Raw genomic sequence first — 23,313 nt, forward strand, 5'->3', positions numbered from 1 at the left:
GTGACTAAATCCGTTTCATTATGCGATTATTATTGCATCTAAAACCGCATGTTTCGTAAGAAAAAATAGCCAAAATTGACTGCCTATAGTTGCCTACAAAAATGCAAAGCAAGGGTCAGATATTCGTATCAATTTTTTTCTACATTTTCTGCCTATCAAAGTCACCAATTCCGGTTGTGCTTGCATTTAAACTACTTCAATTAAAAGAAACAAATTGATCTAACAGCTTATTATGCCCTAATTCACGGTGACTGAAAAACAACACAGTAACCAATTTTATACAATAATTTCTAATTCGAGGTATCCTAAAGTTGCATCGATTCCATATAAATGTTCTTGATTGCACTCGATTCCCCTAGGTCGAAGTTCGTATTCATGGTATATGAAGTTATAGGAATAGAAAATGGCCCGAAATATGTAAATACCCTTACGTTCGGTCAAGATTGAAGATATCTCCCTACTGGATTTATACGGCTCCAGTCTTCCATATGTCAAGGTACGTTTTTGTTGATAATGGATTAATAACTTCCGAGATAAAAGTTCAGCTTCGGCACATGCCGAAGTTATACACTGTTACTGAAGCCATATTTTTGGTTTACAACATCTGCAATATAGCACTGCTATTTCTAAGATATATCACCACAATATGTTGTATGCACATGTTACATATCACTTTGTTGGGGATAGTAACATTCACGTTGAAATAACTCTTGTGTAGGGAAAACGTAGCATTATTTGGGAATGTTGCAGTAATATGTGTGTTACATAACAGTTATCATGTAACTTGTTACTCCCAACTGCCATGATAAAAGCTTGCTGGTCTTTAAAAAGGGAGATAAAACGATACATTTATCGAAAAAAAACGATTACTGAACCTAACTAAATTTTGAATAATGCTCGATAACAAGCAGACATTCGAGTGTACGGGGGCTAATTTCATTTGCATCCCTTCATACAAGTTAACAGGCAATCAAATCGTTACGCGTGCACGCGTAGGTTAAACGCAATGCCAAACGGGTTAAAACCGAACTCGGAGGAAAAAAATTCCGTAAAATATGACGACTTTCGCCTATCTCCCGCTGTCACTCGGTTAGTGGCGCTTTGACCGGTTTTCAAAATTTGCATTCTGTATAGGACTTGTGGATCGTATTTTACCGCACGCTGTGCGATGTTCTGTTGCCCCTCTTGTATATGTTGTATGCATAATAATGTTAAAACATGCATTCTATTGCTCGAATTTGAGGGATAAAATCGAAAAGTTTCACCGGTGTCAGATGGTTTTGCGTAAAACAACTTTTTGATGACGACGACGTTAAAAAAAGGTACTCGCGCTTATGTCGCATAAATTCGACACACATGTTGCTTGTTGTATATTTAAATGTGTAAGTACACGGATTACACGAATTGCAAAAAAAAAATTAAACGATCAGAAAGGAAAGTGGAACGTAACATAAAACGGAAAATGTAAGAAAAATCCAGGGTATAATATGGAAATTTCGTGATTGATACCTCATGCTCGACTGCCCATCAATAGATGATGACAAATTAGCACCCTTTACTAAGCTGTCAAAGTTCTTTTACTTTTATGGTGTATCGCCGCTTACCCGTACATAATTTGACAGGAAATGTCTTTATTCTTAAGGCAATTTGCTTCGTAGCACAAAGAGGTGATAAATTTTCGATGTATTTCATTTTAAAAGCATTTAGATCGTGTAATGGTGCCGTACCGGAGATGAATACGTTTTCCTATTGGAATAGGGGCGGAGTATAAAAATGAAGCGCTTATAGGGCCAAACGATAAAAAGAAAAAATTAATACTTGCTCTAAAGTATGCTCGTCGCATTCAAGTCAAATCTTTATCGCCGCAGATTGACCTGAGACCTCTAGTGGCAACACATTGTACACACACAGTGAGGTGAAGCCGCCTTTTAAATAGCGTTTTTCTATTTGTAATCAATATTGTAGTGTTTACGGTTGTAGAAGTCAATACACTTGCAAAAATGTCATTTACAATCAATGTAATTACACCTTAAAGAGCGAGAATAGTGTAAATCGTCACATTTTATCACAGTATTTAGAAAAATTTTAAATGTGACTAGTGCAATTATGCAACCAGCAATAAGGATAATTTAAGAAATGATCGTCTAACGCACAATATTTTCAAAGGATCTAATTGTGAACAGTACAATTACACAACAAAAAATAGGAAACACATATATACGTAATTCTTTGAAAAACTTCAGCTGCTATCAGTGTAATTACGCTGCAATTAATAGCGTTCGCTTAAAGCGTCACCTATTTACACAATCTTCTCAAAAATTTGATTTGTGATCAGTGTAATTTCGCTACACGCGATACGCATAACACACCGGAAAATAGCTTAAATTGTTACGCCATCTAGGAATTTTCTTTGTAATCCACTAGATTAAATGTAAATTATTCTTGTAGTAGAGTTCTGTTACCTAGTTCTTTATGTTTGCCATCAGAGGCCATCCAAGTGTTGCAGATTAAAATAGTTCTTTATTTTACGGATTTGTATTTGCACATAATCATTACGAGAATTTTATCTTCCCCCACAATTCCTTTATACGTCCTCAACCTTTTCTATTAAATTCTCATCGTTCTTTCTTTTGGATTGCCTTTTACCTTATGATCTACCTGACGCAGTACGTGAATGACATCGTATTGTTACCTGGACCGGCAATTTTAGAAAGATTGATATTGGCAAACGTCACGCTATAGATGAATTCCTACATTACCGGCTAGGAAAATTGCACCTTATTCTACAGACATTACCTAGGTCACAGATAACATTTGGCAACACCGAGCACATAGTAGTTTCCTGTAACAGTACGTACTTTGCTGCTATTTGGGTTGCCTATTCCTTTCTTTAAATCCTATCATCCATGGCCCCAACCCTATGGATAAAAAATTAAGATCTCTATCCGTCTCTCTTTATTCAATGCTTTTGAAGATGAAAAAATTTATCTTTTAAAGTCATTTATATTATTTATATAGCATGCACTTGACTAATTAGATTATTTATATTTTAATACTTATCTAATCGGATTCTGCATTTATTTTAACACTAACTCATAACAAAATCACTGCTAATGGCCCACAGGACTTTCGTGTCCCCTTATTTAATTATAATGAAAATACACCTTAATGATGGTTACGTAACACCGATCACTCCTGGAAATCAGTGTCAAAAAACCTACGTTGTCGCCTTGGATTCCTTCCGTTCCCTGAACGCACAAGTAATCTTCCTTCAGAATTTTTTCCCACAAACCTCCCCCTTAACCCAACCAATTATTCCATTGACTTACACAGTATCCTATAAGTTTCCCGAGCCGATAATATTGATTACTAACCTAAACAAATTTGTGTCTTCTTCGTACCTTATACGTAGACTAAATTTCCAATTTCTTTCATAAGCTCCTACGGAAACCTCACATCTCGTTTCTTTTCCTCCCCCTACAATCACAATCCTGTCCCTGGCTTCTTCCACACTAAAAATTATATCGACTCAAGGCCAGGGGGCAGAACTAGATCGTTTCACACACAGTGACTCAATTTAGAACAGTTGTGACAACCGGGTTTTTGATTGGTGGTTGTTCCGTTCGCAATATTGGGGCTAAAGGACAGAAGAGGATTATTACCCGACGAGCAGCCGACGCACATTAATAATTACATAACAAGAACCACCCCCAATTTAATTCGGGTATACGAAGATCGTATTAACATCCTGCAAGGGTACCAAGCTCTAGAAAAAAGAAAATTATTCTCCAGTGGCGTAACACAAGAAGAAGAGGGCTCGGTATTGTTGTATGGAACTGGGAGCTGTAGCGGTTCCCAGTTCCCACACCCATATGACGTTGCTGGCACAGATTATGCGGTGTGAAAGGTACGATGTTCCAGAATTGCGTAACGTCAGATTTTTTATTTGTCAAAGTTAGAAAAAGCTGTTTTCATTTAACATATATACTGCTTTTTGATGTCTAAAATAAAAAGATCGTATAACGTTTTCCTTATTTAACTTTTGAAAGGGTTTATGCATCGCTAGCGACTTTTTGTAGTTGAATAGTATCACTTGCTAGAAAACATAAAAGAACAGAGACGATTGTAAAGCCGCGCATACGAGTGTACTGAAATTGTTGTCTCCAGGATATGATTTTGTTAAGTGAATTTTATGGCGTTTGTTACAGCTGAAATTTCTGCAATAGAAGTGAAACAGTTTCTATTCAAAGGATTGATTAAAAACTAACGTCGAAACGTCTTTACTTAATAATTAACCCGCTAACCTGTGACTAACCGTTTGAGTTGCTCTTTTATGGAAAAATAAGTTTCCCCAGTTAAGGGCTATCAAACAAACACTTAAAATAAATGCTTACCATCTAATTAAACTTCTTGGCGTTTTAATTTACATGACTAAAATCCCTCTTTCTTAAAATTGATTTGGTATAAATAATAATAATAATGCCTTTATTACGAAATTATATAATGTAAATAAAATTAAAACGAAAATAATCTAGGCGGAGTTCAACACGTTGACCTGGACGTACAACTGTTGCTCTACCACTCAACCTAGTGTATCATTCACACGTTATACACATACATATAAAATAATTTTTTTTTTTTTACAAATCTAATATGATTGCTCACTTAATAACCTACACTTCATGTTTTTTTTAAAAGACGATAACGAAGGAGAATTTTTGAATATATTAAAATATCTATTGTAGCAGGTAGTAAACTGATAAATAAATGACCGTTCGAAAAAGTGAGTATTGTGGAGAGGGACATCTAGCAATCCCCTATGTCCATAAATAATAATATGTAGTCTAAAGAAAGTACTACAGTACCCCTAAAACACCAATTTTACTTTCTCTGAATACAAGACAAATATTACAGTACTTTCTAATTTCTTAGTCCTAATTCAGTGTTGCATTGACCTCCACATATTTTACTAGGCTTGGAGCATAGATCGCATTGGTTGGTAAATGAAAATTTTCTAAAAAAAGTTGAAATGCTTTACGTTTTAGCTTCCGAGTTCACCAGTTAGCAACTGTGTCGCTTTTAAAGTGGTCTTAGCTTTTCCCCAGGTCAAAATTATCGACACGTACGTTTACAAATATGAATAGTATCAAAGGTTGCAAGTGTTCCCGCCCTCGGAGTACCAACTTTCCGACCGGCGTCATTTTTCTCTTGTCAGGGGTTCCGTATTGGGGTGGTATAATTTTTGCAATACATGGCAAGCCGAGGTTTAACTTACTTGTCTTTCCTCTTTTTTTATTTATTGCTAATTTCCACTGGAAGAGTAGGTTGTTCAGATTTGAGTAGGTAGTGCCTTTATTCAGTGGTTGGGATAAATATTATAGGGGACTTTGTCTTCTTATTGCTTGATTTAGGGAATAGGAATTGGTAGTTTATTTTATTAAGGCGTATTTATTTAAAATGGTTGCTCTTTATGTTAATAGATTAAGAGAATCTGAACTTAACAACTCGACAATGCAAAGATTTTGCATATTGGAAAAAAAATTCCACTATGGGAACCACCTTGGGATTAACTACAATAGAAACCGATGACATCACTTTTACACCTGAGGCTACGCCTCTTAAATAGCGGCACTATCCCGTTAATTCTGCCAAACAAAAAATTTTAAATGAAGATGTCGACAAAATGTTGGACCAGGGTATTATCGAACTGTCCAAGAGTAGATAGTCTTCGCCCGTTTGCTTAATACCGAAACGAGATTGCACTTACCGATTTTGTGTCGATTATCGAAAATTAAATTCTGTTACACTCAAAGATGCGTACCCGTTGCCATACGTGTCCACCATTTACAACAACTCAGAGATACCCGTTTGTTGAGTTTGCTTGATATCAAGTCTGCTTATTGGCTAGTGGGAACGTCAGGATCCTCTCGTGCATTTTCCGTGCCTGGGCGAGGTCTATATGAATTTTGTCGAATGCACTTTGGACTTGCCAACGCTCCAGCGGCTTGGAAAACGAATAATCGACAACCTTTTTGGTCCAGAACTTCTGGTACGTCTGGATGACGCAATAGGGAATTAAATTTGCGTCCAGATTCATTGACATGTGTGGTGTGTGCTTCGACAGTTCGACTTTACCTACAACAAAAATGAAGTGAAATTTCGTGAGCGAAGATAATGTCCAATTCAGATATATGAACAATATTCATCTCCATGAGGATCGCCTACGTCTTCTTCATCTTCTGCTAGGATAGGTGAAGAGTTCCCTTGGCAGTTGGCACAGGCAATCGTGCAAAATATGCCAAAATATGCTCTAGTCACTGCTGAGCTTCGAAATTCTACGCGCCATTTTTGCCGTTGTTCTACTACCAACTGCAGGGCGAGCGATGGATGCAAGAAGACTTGAATATTTTATACCATTCCCTGTCCCAAGAGTCAAGGGAGCTGTTTTAACTCTGTACAAATCCTAGCAGAAGATGAAGAGGACGTAGATTAGAGGAATTTAAAGTAGATCAGAATTGGACATTATCTTCGCTCACGGAATTTCACTTCATTTTGGTGGTTAGTAAAATCGAACTGTCGAAGGATATTTCATTTACTACAACCATTCACTATTAATGAATTTTGAATTCACCTTGACACAATTATACAATTTATGTAGTTCCCTAAAAGTCACTCTTTTGTCAATAACTGCCCCTTACTACAATCACCTAGGCACGTAAATCCATTGTTTAGGACGTCTTGAGAAAACTTCCGTCCTCAACCATCCCCCTTTTAGTGACAACACCCCACTTGAGATACATTTTTGGAATGCTTTCAAAATATACCTTTCATATAGTTGGTAGTACCGCTGATGGTCGGTGGTAGTACCGATCAAAATGTATCAAATAGGTATTACATTTATGTTATGTATTTCATCAAAGACATAAATTACATAAAAAACCGACCTACGCGTAATATAACAGATTTTTATGTAACTCAGAAGCTAAATAAAACGTACTGAAATGTGGACATCGTCCTAGTTTATCGAGTATGTCTGTTATGTTAGGTAGCTGGTAGAGGATAGCAATCATCTATCGTTTTTTCAATTATCCTCATTCACCACAGAAAAGTTTCCCAAACATTTTTTTACTACACTACCGGATTTTACGTAAATGTATGTAAAAAATAGGCAGTTTTTACCTATACGGGTAGTAAGATAGGATAACATCTAAAAAAGTCAAATTTTCGTTTTCGCCCTGTATCTCAGAAACAAACGTAGCTAGATTGATTCTGTTTGTGGTATTAAACGTTTCTACAAAAAAAAGTTGCACAGGGTCGCGAAGACCACAATTCTCTATCTTTAAAAACAACTGAGATACACTGCAGTCTCAACCAAAATAGGAGGTAGGGTAGATACGGTACTGTCGAAGGCGGTGAGAATGGTTAATAATTAGAAGGAAAACATGGGTGACTATGGTGACCAAAATAAGAAGTAAAAACTGAGCAAAGCCTTAAGCTTCTGATTTATAATAAATTGGTTGTTTGTTTCGTGTTATCATTATTTTCCAATGCCCCCTATGATCTCAATTATTACTGATTTTGGTATTAAAAAGGTTAAAGTGCATTTATCCCAGATATAAATACTTATATTTATTCAGCCCTCTATCTTTCCATGATGAAGGTAATTTGTACGTCAATTCTCGTGTTGACAATTTTGGGCCTTTTTACAACGGCACAAAGGGTATGTAGATCAATTGTTATGCTATAGTGCTTATCCTATCATTTTTGAAAAGGCGCCCAAGCTTCTTAAAGAATTATGGGATGACACTGCAAAACCGTTTAAGGAGGGGTGCATCGCAGAAACAGGAGTTAATCCTCAATATGCGGATCGAATATTCTTATATAGCGAATTTATTAATGACCGCGCATTAATGTGCTATTTGGCCTGCATTGCTCAGAATGTGGGGATCCTAAACGCCTCCGGGGAATGGGATAAAGACATATTTGTGCAACGAGCTGCAGGTACGACGCCTGCAATGTTTAATTCATGTAACGAAGAAACAAAAGCTGTAAGTCATGTGTGCGAAAGGAGCATGGCCATGGCAATGTGCATAGTTCGCCATGTGAGCACACTGTGACGCAGACGTTTAGTTTTACTTTTTTTGTTTAATCAGGTATAAGCCATTTGTCACAGTTGATGATTATTAAACAATAAAGAACAGAATATGCATATTATGTGAAGGAAATCCTTCGAGGTCTTGACAACCATCTGTCGGCGATAACTGCAGATAAAGCAACTTAATTAGGTCTACGTGACCAAAACCACCAATGTAAGGAACTCGCAGTATTTCACTGAAAGCTCTTGGGAAAAGCACCCAAAATCGTCCTGAAACCTTTCAAAATTTTCATTCCTACTTTCTGTCAAGAAATTTTAGATTCCATGACAGAGGCAGATCAGACTACGTTTCCTGTCGCTTGTCCCTTTACTGCCGGCCGTATTTGTGACATTGCCATGTCCATGGTACAATAAGACAAGGTATGCCTATACGTGACGTCATTGGGATAACTTGGCTCTACCGTTCAATAAAGTAATGGGGTTTGTGTAGTCCTACCAGTTAATAAAAATGTATCCCCTTTACGAATGTGATAAGATTTGTTCAATCCATGTCAACTGCGTCAAGTTTCTCACATTAAACTTACGAAGTATCAATTATTGCATGTTATCAATACAAATATTTAAAGTTACAATAAAATATGTAAGTAAAAAAAGTAAAAATTATATTAGCGTTTTCAAATAAGGACGAGACCTCTAGCGGCAATTAAAAAAACTTAAAAGGCTAATTAAATTTCTGAAATAAGTATATTAAGTGGTACGTTTAGCTTCTCTGTTGCCTTATATTTATATCTAAATGCATTCCGAGAGGCATTCAGTATGATTACTCAACCAAATTAATTGAGTAATTGCAATGGCACTTCGCTATTTCAAGTATGAAGTGTATGTCATTTTCAAACTGGGCGGTGATTCTTGTGACGTCATTGGGATAAAAACGTCATCTGCGTTTAGTTATAGGCATACCTTGTCTTATTGTACCATGGCCATGTCTATGATTCCTGTCATCAATAACAGATTGACATTAATCAAAAGTTCTACATAAAAATGAAATTGTATACTAAAATACGATTTCAGGTAAAATTTAATACAAAACTCGTCAGTAAAATGACATTACCCAACTCGGAAATTAAAGTACTCGGCCCCTTTCCGGCCTCGTACTTCAATATTGCCTCGCCAGTATTTTGTCATTTTCCTGGCTTTTATCTTACATGTAAATAATTTTTCAATAGGTTGCCGACCCCTGTCCTAGTGCTATCCAATGCCCTTTTGTTGCCGAACTTGAGGTTTATGAAGATACTCTCGGCGCCATCGTCGCCAGAACTCTTATTGTAAGCGCTCAAGATATTGATATCCTGACAGATGGTTCATCTTAATATCTTCTGCGGTAGGATATGGAACTGCGGAGAAGGTTCGTCCAATCATAAGATGGGAAGGCGTAAGTGTAGTGAATTCTTCATAGGTGAAGTATCAGTAAAGACTCGTTTGAAGTGAAACTTTGCCTTTTTTACCCCAGCTTCCCAAAGTCCTCCCATGTATGGCGGAATGAAATGCCACTGACTATTCAGAACTGCTTCTCCTTCAACAATGTGCGCTGATTGTTGCAACAGAAAGTCGACTTATGGAGTAAAAACCCACATGACAAAATTGTGCAACATTAGCGTTTAATAAACGTTTAATGGTGACTTGTAACGTTAGCGTATAAGTACCATTAACTTACTATTAACGTCACCGCGACTGCTAATGTCCGCCTTCAAGAACGTTTCTCTGTAACGTCTAAATACCTACGTTTAGCAAACGTTACATCATATTACACTTTATAACATCAGCATTTAACGTTAATTGAACGTTTGAAACAAACGCCAATGCGATGTAACTCTCTTATGTTGTATAAACGTGGTACAAAAATGTTTATTAAACAATACTAAATTACGTACCTATATATCATCCTTATACATTGACGGTTGGTATTATTAAAGTCATATTTACTATGTTGTAAGCTAACAGTGTTGTTAAGGAATGTCTTAACAACACCGTTAGCTGACAACAAAGTTAAGTCTGGCTTTATAATACCGGCCGTCAATGTACAAGGATGACAGAAACGTAATTTAGTATTGTCACAGATTGTGTACTTTAATAAACATTTTTGCACTTTGATACTAAAGTGCACAATGTAAAAAAATTCAAATTCAAAATAATTCAAATAATTTTGTACCAGAAATTTAATGTATAAAAAATTATTTCATTCACATCAATCACTTCACAAAATTGTTAAAAATGTCCCACTATTATAAAGATTGCACAGTTACACACATATTTTCATATAATCGAAAACTCATTCTAACATTACTGGTGTAATGTTCATTAGTTCCTCTTCGATTGCATTTTGAAGTTCCTCAGTGATGTGCAGACGATTTCGAAAAATATTGTATTTCAAAATCAGAAAAAAAATCTAACGGGCTTAGATCTGGAGAACGTGGTGACCACAATTCTCTGCTAATTAATCGATCATCGTAAAACTGTTGTTCGGCATCATGGAGTATTTGTAAATGGAAAATACCTTGTAGGAAAACGTTGGATATCAGGAAATTCTTGATAGAATTGCTGGCGACAGGACTGAATGGAATACGTCCATATTCCATTCTGTACACTTGCACTTCGATAATGTTCCTTTAAGACGAACGCGTCATGTTTTGGTGAAAAAGACATTGTGGAAGATTCTAAAAAAGTTAGGTTATACATCCATAAAATAATTTACTTCGTTTACGTACTTTTACATACTGCTAACGCCTAGGAGGAACCCTGGTAGAACTGTTTGATTTAAAATAAAAATATGCGTACAAGGTGGAAAATACAGAGAAATTCAACACGTAAAAATCGCCGTAAATGGATAGCTTATTCAGCTTATTTGTTGAAGTCATTGTCGTTCATCCTTGATGAAAAAAACACAATCGCCAATGTCTAACCCAAAAAACTCCACAATTATTAAGCACTTAATTTAAACTATCCTCCACTTATTTTGAATCACATCAATCAATTCACAGAAAACCAACATTCAACGAACATGTTAAACTGCAAATGAAGATAAACCGAGTGATGAGTAACCGACCAGCTATTTTTTCGTTGTGCAATACCCAAAGGCACATTTTTAATATTACAAGAACGTTACTGTAACTGTGCAACTTAACAGTACCAAAATGTCGTTGTTGTAATGTTAAGCTTTTAAAAGTTGAACTAACGTAGTTATGTATGGTTCCGTCAACATACGCTAATAACATCACATTACTTAACATTATAATGACATCGCAACAAGGTTTTGCATAAAAACGTTGTCAAAGTAATATTGGTATAACGTTAGCCTTCTGAATGTTATTTTAACGTATTAATGTCCCGTTCCAGCGACGCAAGTCCAAAAGGTTACAATTTTTAACATTACAAAAACGTCGTAACCAAGGTTTAGAAAGAAAAGCCATTCCAGTATCGTTGATATAACGTTGATGTTTTGTTTAATCGAGTTGTTTCAAAATGCAACATTCGTTTAACGTACCAAACGTTTTTTTAACATTGCTTGTCAAGTGGGAAGCTATGCTTCCTCTGGCAGAATTCGCAGTTAGGCCTTCAGCAATCATTGGCTAAATCGTTGGAATTGAAGCAATTCACTATTTTTGTTTAGCTTCGGTTGCAAGGAGACATATAGGGCAAGGTAAAAGAAAAGAACAGGATGGTTCATCTTCTAAATTGATTAACAGATAGGTGAACGATTAATATTAATTACGACGCTGTAGATACACCTCACACGCAACAAAACTTTACCACAACAACGCTATGGAAATTGAAATCTTATCATCCAAAATTTCCCAAACTAAATTAAAATAAATGCATGCATGCTCCATCTATCCAAAATGAAATAACACTATTGTAAACTTAAAATAATGTATTCAACAGCGTTATTATTTTCAATGTCGCGTATAATCATAAAGTTTGCGAAACATCAAATTTGATTTGTGCCTGTAAAAGGTTAAAGGGCACTTATCTGAGTTTGACATAAGAAATAATTATGTACTTAATCCATCAAAGAAAAGGTTGTGTTATTCAATGCTTCTATAAGTACTATGATGAAGGCAGTATCTACGTCAGTGTTCATGTTGACCCTTTTGGTCAGTTTCGCAACGGCCCAACGGGTATGTACCTACCTGTAATTGTTATGCTGTAACGTTTATCCCATTATTTTCGAAAAGGTACCCAAGCACCTTGAAGAGGCATGGGATGCCGTTACAAAACCATTTAAGGAGGAGTGCATCGCAAAAACTGGAGTTAATTCTGTATATGCGGACCGACTGTTCTTATATAGTGAATATCTCGATGATCGTGCATTGAAGTGTTACTTGGCATGCCTTGGTAAGAATATGGGAATCTTAAACGCCTCGGACGAATGGGTTAAGGACGAATTTATACGACAAGTGGCTGGTATTACACCTGCAATGTTTGAATCATGTATGGATGAAACCAAATTTGAAAATGATGTGTGTGAAAAGAGCATGACCATGGCAAAATGTATAGTTCGACATTTAAGCATTTAAGCGAGTTGCAGCACATAATTATTACGTTTAGTTTTACTTAGTCATATATCAACCCCTTTTTTTCAGCTTACGTTGTTAATGATTTCGTTTGTCAATAAAGCTTTCGTAGTCGATTCTAAATTCGCAAAACAAACGGCGCCCTTTTATTGAAATAATTCAAAATATCTTGTTCTTTCCAACAACCTAAAAAAAGATAAAAAACACTAACAACAAAAACAAGATTGATAGTGAATAACGCGGCACATAAATATTGCGATAGCAATTTCTAACGTTTGACAGTCCGGTACCTGTACACTAAAACCGTAATTAACACTAAATAAAAATCAATAATTCAATTTACGTTAACTAAACAAAAGGAAAATTTTGATTGCAACTATTCGGTCGTACAAATCGGTGAAATATATAAAAGGATAAACGTTAACTTCAAGAAAACTACCTTAAGATGCACATGTAACTAAATTTCTATTCTATTTCAAAAACTATCTTACAAAGCGCAGGTAACTAAATATATTCATGTACAAACAAAGCTAAACTGAAGGATACAACGTAATCAAACTAACACAAAAGAACCTTCGAAACGACGAAAGTGACGTAGGTAATGTAGATCAAATCGGGTCTCCATGTCGGTAGGGTGCAAACTTCGAAAGAACAAAGTTGTAGTAAATCCAGTGTGAAATACCGAAAAATAGGATTAAGTACTGTACCATTTAATTTCAACCAGAAACACGTTTTAAAACGCCTTAAACCTTCCAAGGGGCATTTTACATGTAAAAGCCAAATAGCAATAATTCAGGCAACAACCCTACAATAAAAAATACCTAAACTCTTGTATTGAAGTCTCTCACAAAACAGTTAAACCATTGAACACGTAGAAGACGAATGCAATTTTCCCTAAATCTCCGATTCCTGGAAGCCTGTAGAAACAGGTGTTACATCACAATAAATTCGCAAAACGTTGACATTGACGTTTTGAAGATTTTGGGCGTTTAATTAATTACATTATATCACTTCTGACTATCGTTGACCCGCTACGGGTTTCCATTTTTTAGTTGGGTAAGAGTACAAATGATAACAATTCTATCTGTACCATTTAATCGCGTCTGCATCGAGTACAGTGACGAAAAATGGAACTGGTGGGAAATAGACGCCAATCGTGGGTTTTGCGGCGGTTCCCTTTTCAAGCTCGCACCACAATATAGTCAAAGGAAAGAGGAGAGACGCGTTTCAATCGCCCTAGCGTATAGTCATCTACGAGAATTTTTAATCGCGGACAAAGCTAAGTGGACCAGAAAGTAAGGAGTTATCGTATAAACGCAGTGTGAATAACGACGAAAGAAGCTACACATACCAACGAACGCTAGTCGTATCCTAGGGGAGTTTTCCACTACGACGTAATCTCTGGATCTCAATGTCATTTCCAAATAATACGCACGAAAAGATATACTGACTTATTCGCATTTTTCGTAACTGGGGAAAGTGACTTAGCTTTAAATTAGTTGCATTATTTATTGTCCTCATATTACAATTTGGTTTAATGCCCTAATCCCATTTAAGGGCAAATTTGTGCTAGGAGTAAGATTATTAATTGAATTAAAGCTAGCGCCATCACGGTTAAGTCTTAACTTTTTCAAAAATTACGTTTTTTTGCACTACATCGTACTTTTTATTATACGCTCAAATGCGCCGTAAACAGAAATCTTTGCGCCATTGCAGTTTTTTTAAGAACCCTTTGTTGTATACAGGGTGCCCAAACGTATGGAAAATCGTATATATCTTTGTAAATCTCTATTTTACGGAAAATTGTTTCTAATAAAATTTATTTGGTATATAATTTCTCATCGCATATCATTTTTTGTTTCATTTATTTTTTAAAACAAAAGCGCAAAAGATAATTTTTTTCGCTATTTTGCAATGGAGTTGGATGCGTTATTGCAAGGACTTTTTCTGCCCGTCCGTCTGTCCTCTTCATACCCTTTTCAATATATTCAGTTCAGTTTTTGGCGCATTTTTCAAAAAATCCGTCTAATTTGGTTGGGAAAACGGCAAAACACATTGGTTTGATGTACAAGAACCATATTTTGTAGTCTTCTCTCTTTTTGGTCAAGTTAACAGAGAAATTTTTATTTCAGATGATCAATTTAATATAATAATAGAAACTTGAAATTTAGTCCACAGCCGTAATCGACCATTGCGAATTGAAATAAAATAATAAATAAAATATAATAACTTATCCTACGTGATTCCTTTTCAAGATCAGTGAATGACCGGATGGTGGGGCGGGGGTAGAAATTAATTTTATCTTTCATGGTACTTATTGCACTTAAAGATCTCAATAAAAGGAACTATTTTCTACCAACTAACGCCTTCATCAAAAGAGGGGGTTTGGGGTGAAACTGGTTTTATCCTTGTGAACGTCATTTTATATCGTGCTCCGCGTGCCATTTTAAATAAGAATGACAGATGTCATTAGACTGCATAACCATATATTTCACTTTATCTGCCCTTGCCGTTAAAGTGATTGTATCTACTATATGGTTAAAATCGACTTGGCCTACTCATTCAAACATATCAGAATGTCAATTTTACATCTGCTATAAAATAAACGTTATTTTACGTTATTCAGTATGAGCAAAATAACGTTGTCAGATTAAAAAATTTGCTGTGACTAGCACAGATACCGCCCCCACACCTGCTCATGCGCGTTCTGCGAAGAAGCCTCTCAGCCCTTTCTTTTATCTCTAAGAATATGTATACCAAATCTGGTTCCAATCAGTTCAGTGGTTTAACCGGATGTGAGAGTACAGACGAACCGACAGGTTAACGGACCGATCGAGATTTTGTTTGATTCGGATTCCTGGTGTTTCAAAACTGTATTTCCGTCAAAAAAATGGGGGGTCATTTTTTACCTGGTACCATATGTACCAAGTGGCATAGATATCAGCGACAAAATACCTAGTGGGGGATGGGGGTTACATATAGGTACATGTGAGCGCATAACGAGAGGAAGAGGCAAGGAGTATTCCACCAGAAGCGAATTTTAGGTACACGGGCGAAATTTTCGAGGGAGAATCTTCTAATGTGAATTACTTGAGGGCGAATTCTCCGCGAACGCGAATTTTCAGGGGCGAATTTTTCGGAGTGAATCTTTCTAGAATCATGAACTTATTTGGAACTGACTTCCTATGTCACCTATTGGGTTTTGAGATTAGGGTAGCAACAAAAATTATGACATAAACGATAAACCTAATATCTAAATACGGTCACTAAATTCCTCCTTACTTTTAACAAGAAATAGTGTCCACAAATGGTAAATATTCCTTCAAAGAGCGCCTCCAAAAAAATAAATGACTATTGTTCTTTGATAACCTCAGTCACTTTCACCACAGATATACGCTGTGCTTTCACTTTGATCTTCCACACGTAGTAAAATTAATAGATCCCCTCCCTACATACCCACACTATCACAACAAATCGTAGGCGTTTATTGAAACAACAAAAATATGAGGTCAAGGGAATAAATTCCAATCTTAGTTGTACTTAATAGCAAAGCTGTCTATTTGAGAATTATATTTTTACACTACGCAAAATGAAGTTAATTATAACGTTAGTGTGTGTTTTCGTGCCCCTGGTTTCGTCAATCAACATAGAAAAGGTATGTCAAAACACTGTTTGTTATAACTAACTGCTTGATTATGTATCGCTATAAATGTTTAATTCGGTGGTTTATCATTATTCACTACAGGGTGTTCCACTTCAACAACACAAGCTTGAAAACCTCCCAAAAAATGAAAAAAGATAAAAACAGTTTAATGCAAGATGAAAGTACAATTACTTAACCTCTTCTCCGTGTTTTCTTTTAGATACTTTTCAAAATAATTCGAGAAATGTCAAAACCGCTAAGCACCTTTTAGAAAAGTGACCGAGAATGTGAAAACCATTCCCCAATATCCTAAATCACATCAAAATTGGGACATCCTGTACCGTCTTCGTTCTTTGCTACCTGCTTCATCCGTTTATTTTGTTAAAGGTGCCCAAGCTCCTTCAAGAATCATGGAACCTCATCACGAAGCCGTACGAAGCAAAATGCGTTGCAGAAACAGGTGTTAACCAAGTTTACGCCGACAGAATATTTTTGTACAGCGAATATCCAGACGACGACGCTTTAAAATGCTATATGTTGTGCGTTTGCAAAGAATTGGGGATTTTTAACGTCTCCACTGGCGAATGGATCGTGGATGCGTTTCTGCGTGTTGCAGGCATGACGCCCGAAATATACGCAGTCTGTAACGACGAAACGAAAGCCATTACAAATTTGTGTCAAAAGACCTTTGATCTGTCCAAGTGCTTTGCCAGCCATGTAAGAGAACCATAATTGTAATTCATGCGTTGTCCATTCCATGAACAATCAGCGTAAACCTTTTTAATATTTGTGCTCGTTTAGCTTTCACAAAAAGCAATGTGTTATATTTTATATACAAACTCTAAGATTAATTTATCTACCGTAAACATGAAATGAAAATTTGTCAGACCTTTAAAGGAACATGTTTGAGATAGATATCGAGTAATGTCTACAGGGCAATAAGTCCTGAGTAAATTATTATTGCATTAAAGTGTATGTTTTAGAAACGATACCATAATTTAATAATAATTAGTCATAATTTTATATTGTACTTGTTAACTGATCATAGTTATACTTATTTAAATTTTAAATTATTAATTAAAACCACTGCAGACGTGTAGTTACATCAAGTATTCTTTCACCCACCTTTACCGTAAAAGTAGATCTTTAATATTCTGTGGAGCCTTGCTGATTTAGTTATTACGATATAATTCTGGTTGCGATTATTCTGGATTACGATAGGGGACTTAGGCCTCCCATTCGGGCACTTTGTACTACCTCCCTGATTAAAGTCGTACGATCCCTCAACGTCACTCTAGCCATCCCACACGTGAGATGAAAGTAAGGATGCTGGAAGGGGAAGCGGCTCTAATCGTAGCCAACTCTGGCCAGGATACCCCCAACATTGGTTCGTCTAAGAGGCAAAATATGTGGTATGTCGTCTCGTCATTTATATATGGTACTATACCAAACCCAAACGATACAAGTGCTCGTTTGGTTTACAGTACCTAGAAAATACAGTAATAAGCAACCTTAAGTTCTTTCCCGATAGCTCTGTGCAGAAACGCGCCAGGCGGTCCTCTGAAGGCCTCCGTCGCGTGGCGACAATATAACATCAAGTTCCACCAAGCCCTGTGGTTTAGGGTGTTATTTACAAGTAACTAAGCAGCAAATCCCGGTTTGCCAACTTTCGATATTGGAAGATTTAAAATAGGTATACTACATTCTCCCCCACTTGATTAAAATCAATATGACCCGGATTGGTCTGCCTGAAACATTGGTGGTTTGTGGTTCAGGAGGTGGTCGATTCAGTATTTCATCAACTGGCACAGGCTGTATTTGTTCATCTTGTTGTGTCTCAGATAACTGTTCTTTTGGAACCACAATTATGAATCCTGTTGGTGGCTTAGCTGGACTATAACTATTTAAAATCGGAGCGAAGGTAACCGTCTTCTTCCGGGACTAGTGTTGACCGAAGTTGATCAATGTGACCTTTATTGACCGCTCACTATCGATTGCGACAATATAGTGCCGTTTTCCCAGTTTCCTCTCTACGGTTCCAAATTTCCATATATCTTTATTATTTACATGGAGACGTATTTGGACTCTTTCCCCTTCTTGAAATTGGCGAGTACCTCCGAAGGATGAGGCTGTCGTTTTCCTCCCTATTACATTTGGTTTGATGGCGTCTAAACGAATACGCAGCTTTCGATTTAAATAAAATTCCCCAGGTGATTTTCCATTTGAAAGAGGCGTGACTCTGTGTTTAAGTATGATTTGCTGAACTTTTGCGTTTATTGGAGATGGATCATTGGTTGCTGCCTTCAATCGCAACTTTAATGTATGAACATTTCTCTCCGCTAGTCCGTTCGTTGCCGGATGGCCAGGTGAAATAAACTTTTGGAAAATACCTTGACGTTTACAGTATTCAATGAATGTTTTGTTAGTAAATGCCTTAGCGTTACCAGACACAAGGATTGGAGGATAGCCAGGTGTCGAGAAAATATCTTCTAATAGTTTTATAGTTACAGCAGTTGGTGGTGCTTCTTTTGATGTGCGTACTTCTGCCCACTTTGATTTTGCATCCACTGCTATAAGAAAATTATATCCATCTAATGGACCTGCATAATCATGAAGGCATTCCCAGTTCTCCTCTGGTTCTTCCCATGGGTGTATTGGAGCTTTTGGTGGATTGTGCCGAGTCTTAGCACATTCTTCACACTACTTTACTAATTTTTCAATTTCTGAATCAATTTTTAGCCAATAAACATATCTCCTGGCAAGTTGTTTCATCTTAACTATTCCAATATGGGTTGAATGAATTTCTTTCAGAATCTGTTGTCTGAGTGTGCTGGGAATTAGTATTCTATCTTGATAAAAGAGAGCGCCATTTTCAAAAGTGTAAGGTTCATCTCTAACTTTAGAATGGAGATGCTGTATGATTCTTTGAATTTCTAGATCTGTCGCAGATTCTTGCTTAATTGTATCGTAAGTAATTACTTCACTCGATATTAGAGAAACTTTCTGAGCAAATAATTCAGACACTTCTTTGTTGATTGACTTTCCTGTTGTAATTCTTGTTTTTTTGGATTGGTGCCCTTGATAGACAATCAGGGTTTTCAATTTCTGTTTGTTTCACATTTGATTTTGTAATCAAATCCGGATAAAAATGATGCATACCGGAGTAGTCTTGCAGATGTCATTTTCGGCAGCGATTTGTTTTGATGCAGGATTCTTGACATTGGGTGCAGAGTTGGACTGGGTCAAGCATAGAGTGACCCAGTGACCCGGTGACCCAGTTAGTTTACTGACCCAGTGACTCGGTTACCCAGTGACCCGGTGACCCAGTTGACCCGGTGACCCAGCTTGACCCAGTTTGACCCGGTGACCCGGTTGACCCGGTGACCCAGCTTGATCCGGTGACCCAGTTTGACCCGGTAACCCAGCTTGACCCGGTGACCCAGCTTGACCCGTTGACCCAGTTTGACCCTGTGGCCCAGCTTGACCCGGTGACCCAGCTTTACTCAGTGACCCATCTTGACTCGGTGGCCCAGTAATTAAATTATTGTTAGGTATCATCTAAAACAATTTCAAGTAACTTTTAATTTTAAAAAAAACTTCCTCAATATTCGCCAACAAGCACGTAGCCCAATTTCATTCAAGAGAACGAATACCTGAAAAAATCAAATGCATTGTTTATAGTTTGTAGTCAAGTAGTCAATGAAAGTTTTTAGAGAAAAGATTTATTTGGATTAAGCTAACTAGTAGAAAAAAATTAAATGTGAATGAACACCTGTAAGCAAACTGGTCAGCCCTGAAGGAAAGAAATGAAGGAGGGAACTGTTTAGAAATAACATTATTTTAATACAATTCGGGACATGGAAAGTGTTTTACGGCAGTATTAAAGCAAACATCACAGAAATGGCAGTTGTCAAGCAATCGAGTATTATTTTCAACAAACCAGCATATCATTTATTTCATAATCTGTACACTTGAACCGAGGGCACTGACCTAACTGCGTTATTCGATCAAACTAGGTTACTGGGTCGAATTGGGTCGCCGGGTGAAATTGGTTCGCTGGGTCAAACTGGGTCACTGGGTCAAGTTGGGTCACTGGGTCAAGTTGGGTCACTGGGTCAAACTGGGTCACTGGGTCAAACTGGGTCACCGGGTCAAAGTGGGTCACTGAGTCTAACTGAAAGGAGTATGACGTGACCCAGCGACCCAGTGACCCAGTTTAATTCAGTGACCCAGGTGACCCAGTTGACCCAGTCCAACTCTGATTGGGTGGTTACCTGTTACTAATGTAAACTGTTTCCCATAAGCTAATCAAAAAAATAATTGACTCCACAATTTATTGCTAGAACTTCCCGGTGTAACTGGCTGTAGTTCATTTCTGATGATGTAAGGCTACGTAATGCATATGCAATGGGTCGCTCGCACTCGTTGATTTGATGACTGAGGATATAGCAGCTATTCCTACAGGGCTTGCATCTGTTGTTAACATAAGAGGCAATTGTGGATCAAATGATAGTAGAACGTTATCACAACAAAGTTCTCGTTTTAATGTTAAAAATGCGGATTCACATTGGTTTTTCTTCAGTAGCATTCTGAGTGGATACGTCAAGGTCGAATAATCGGGAATAAATTTTGCATACAGGTAACCATCCCGAAAAACCCTTTCAATTCTTCAATGTTTGATGGTCTAGGTATTTTTGATATTGCCGAAACTTTTCCTGATGATTTGCTGATACAATTATGTTCAATTGTATAGCCGAAATAATTCGTTTTTTCTTTGTAAAATGAACATTATTTTATTTTTGTTCAAATGGAGATCATTTTCGTCTAATCGTTTTAAACATGCTCTTAGATTGGCGATACATTCATCTTCTATGACTCATTCAATCCTTGTAATATTCCAGAAAATATTCTATTAAACTCGGGAGGGACAGTTTTAATACCAATGTTCCCCTTTGTGTGACCAGTGTTTGAATTTCGCTGTTTTTCGGACTGACTTTTAAATGCAGATATGCCTTATATAAGTCTAACTTACAAAAGAACTTTGAATTCCTCAAGCTGTGTAAGATGTCGTCAATTTTCCGAATGGGGTGGTTTGATGATACTAATCGTTCATTTCCTCCACACTTGTAATCTACGCAGAACCTTACTCCACCATCTACTTTTGGAATTATCACAAGTGGCGAACCCCGGTCGCTGGAAGAAGTGATAGCGCAAACGGAAGAAAGTATCCATCATTATTCCCAAGAATGCAGCCAGAGAGACAGAGATTGAAAATATTCCTGTACCTGCCCAGGAATGAGAACTTCCGGATTCTTCGTGATTATCTGCAGATTGATTCTGATTATCCTTCTCAAGTGCAGTCGTAGGACTAAGCATTAAACATTGTTGCAATTGTTGCAAATATTTATTTACACTGATCTTAATATTATAGTTAAGGGTCATATTCTACAGTTTATTTTGCAATTACGTGTGGCGAGCAAAGCATTTTAAAACTGCAAAGCTTTTTGAACACACATCCGGATCGGCCTTCGTTTCATCATTACACGTTCCGAAAATTTCGGACGTTATACCAGGAATACGTAGAACCATATCCAAGATCCATTCTCCACTGGCAGCGTTTAAGATTCCCAAACGTTCGCTGATGCATTTTACGTAGCATTTTAGTGCATGGTCTTCCGGATACTCGCCGTACAAATACAATCTGTCCGCATACTCTTGTTTAACACCTGTTTCTGCAACACATTCTGCACTGAACGGCTTTGTAAAGGTATCCCATGCTTGTTGGGTAGCAGTAGGCACCTTTAAGGAGATAAAGCGGGATATACCACAATCGGTATCTTAACATACCTTTTCTGCTGTTGCTAGTGCCAAAACGAACGCGAACGCGAAAACTGTCCTCATCGCGATAATATTAAAACATAGTACAAATGGCAACTGCTTATATATCATCATCATTTCAATAGCACCGGCCTACCTTTGAGACACTGGTAATAATACATACTTATTACACAAGTTTAATTAGCACGTATCCAAATTTTTTGGTATATAATTTCTCTGTAACTGTTTTTTGGTGATTTGTTATTTCCCAATGATTGTTGTATTTTACTTAATTGAAGCCTTATAATTGCCGTATTTAGATTCAGTCTACAATTGAATTGACAAAACAAGTGCGCAGATACAAGGAAAATGTTTACGTCATCCTCAATTAACTGTTTAGGTAACCAAACACTTTGAGCAGGCTCTTAAGCTCCTAAGAATCGGGATGATACCAGTTCCCTTATTTTATTGACAGGTAGGTAAGTAACTCAGATAATTAATTCCTAGCTCGAAATCCATGGACTACTTTCAAGCAAACGATGAAAGAACTGGATTAGTGCCTTTTGGGTTCTACTTGGTCCCAAATTAGTCAACGACTTTGATTTTAGAAGATTGAAAAGTGTGGTATTCTAATGCTATTAGTACCTACCATTACTACAGATTTAGTAAAATTACGGTTCGTATGCTGGTGGTGGTTACATTTCCTTGCAATGACATGGCGTGGCGAAGGTGGAAAGAAATTTAAATTTACAGGGCAAAAACTGTCGTTTAAGAGTAGTTTAGATAAATCAGGCGGTCCTCTACCCCTTAAAACAAAAAAATCTTAGGTTAAATAAAAAACATCTACTATAGTAACCAAAACACTATGATACGTGGTCACGTTCTATATTTCTAATTTCAAAGATATCCATAAGTAAAAAACTTATATTTATCTTACAGTAAAAAAAATCGAAGTCTCATCTAATAGTACAGTCAAATTAGACCAAAAAATGGGCATTCCGTACATCAGATATGTCATCTCTAATTTTTCTTTTAAATTGTTAGGATGAATATGGATGTGAAAAATCCAAGTTTTCGACATTGAAAGACCTGTGCGAGCGACACAGCACTTGAAAATATGTCATTTTTCTTACCATTTTTTGGTTTTTGTAAGTTTTACTCCTGAAGAAGCGATTTTAATGCAATTA

At 36.8% G+C, this 23,313-nt stretch overlaps 3 protein-coding genes across 3 annotated transcripts; 2 read left to right on the forward strand and 1 right to left on the reverse strand.

The window, feature by feature from the left end:
• Nucleotides 1–12,134: 12,134 nt before the first annotated feature.
• LOC116174793 lies at nucleotides 12,135–12,788 on the forward strand. Its single transcript, XM_031492783.1, has 2 exons — nucleotides 12,135–12,270; nucleotides 12,328–12,788. The coding sequence occupies exons 1-2, from the start codon at nucleotides 12,202–12,204 to the stop codon at nucleotides 12,667–12,669; spliced, it is 411 nt and encodes a 136-aa protein (XP_031348643.1). The 5' UTR covers nucleotides 12,135–12,201; the 3' UTR covers nucleotides 12,670–12,788.
• Nucleotides 12,789–16,135: 3,347 nt separating this feature from the next.
• LOC116174126 lies at nucleotides 16,136–17,412 on the forward strand. Its single transcript, XM_031491941.1, has 2 exons — nucleotides 16,136–16,321; nucleotides 16,697–17,412. Exons 1-2 carry the CDS (start codon nucleotides 16,256–16,258, stop codon nucleotides 17,039–17,041), a joined length of 411 nt encoding a protein of 136 aa, XP_031347801.1. The 5' UTR covers nucleotides 16,136–16,255; the 3' UTR covers nucleotides 17,042–17,412.
• Nucleotides 17,413–21,750: 4,338 nt separating this feature from the next.
• Nucleotides 21,751–22,231, reverse strand: LOC116173122. Its single transcript, XM_031490402.1, has 2 exons — nucleotides 22,157–22,231; nucleotides 21,751–22,108 (listed from the first exon to the last, which is right to left on the reverse strand). Exons 1-2 carry the CDS (start codon nucleotides 22,208–22,210, stop codon nucleotides 21,773–21,775), a joined length of 390 nt encoding a protein of 129 aa, XP_031346262.1. The 5' UTR covers nucleotides 22,211–22,231; the 3' UTR covers nucleotides 21,751–21,772.
• Nucleotides 22,232–23,313: the final 1,082 nt, after the last annotated feature.

This window comes from Photinus pyralis, unplaced genomic scaffold (genome assembly GCF_008802855.1).
Source record: "Photinus pyralis isolate 1611_PpyrPB1 unplaced genomic scaffold, Ppyr1.3 Ppyr1.4_LG6, whole genome shotgun sequence".
Classification (NCBI taxonomy): Eukaryota; Metazoa; Arthropoda; class Insecta; order Coleoptera; family Lampyridae; genus Photinus; species Photinus pyralis.

Coding starts and splice junctions, on each gene's coding strand:
- LOC116174793 (XM_031492783.1), top strand. CDS start 12,202: ATGATGAAGGCAGTATCTACGTCAGTGTTCATGTTGACCCTTTTGGTC. Junction 12,271..12,327: donor GTTTCGCAACGGCCCAACGG/GTATGTACCTAC, acceptor ATTTTCGAAAAG/GTACCCAAGCACCTTGAAGA.
- LOC116174126 (XM_031491941.1), top strand. CDS start 16,256: ATGAAGTTAATTATAACGTTAGTGTGTGTTTTCGTGCCCCTGGTTTCG. Junction 16,322..16,696: donor CGTCAATCAACATAGAAAAG/GTATGTCAAAAC, acceptor ATTTTGTTAAAG/GTGCCCAAGCTCCTTCAAGA.
- LOC116173122 (XM_031490402.1), bottom strand. CDS start 22,210: ATGAGGACAGTTTTCGCGTTCGCGTTCGTTTTGGCACTAGCAACAGCA. Junction 22,109..22,156: donor CACTAGCAACAGCAGAAAAG/GTATGTTAAGAT, acceptor ATCTCCTTAAAG/GTGCCTACTGCTACCCAACA.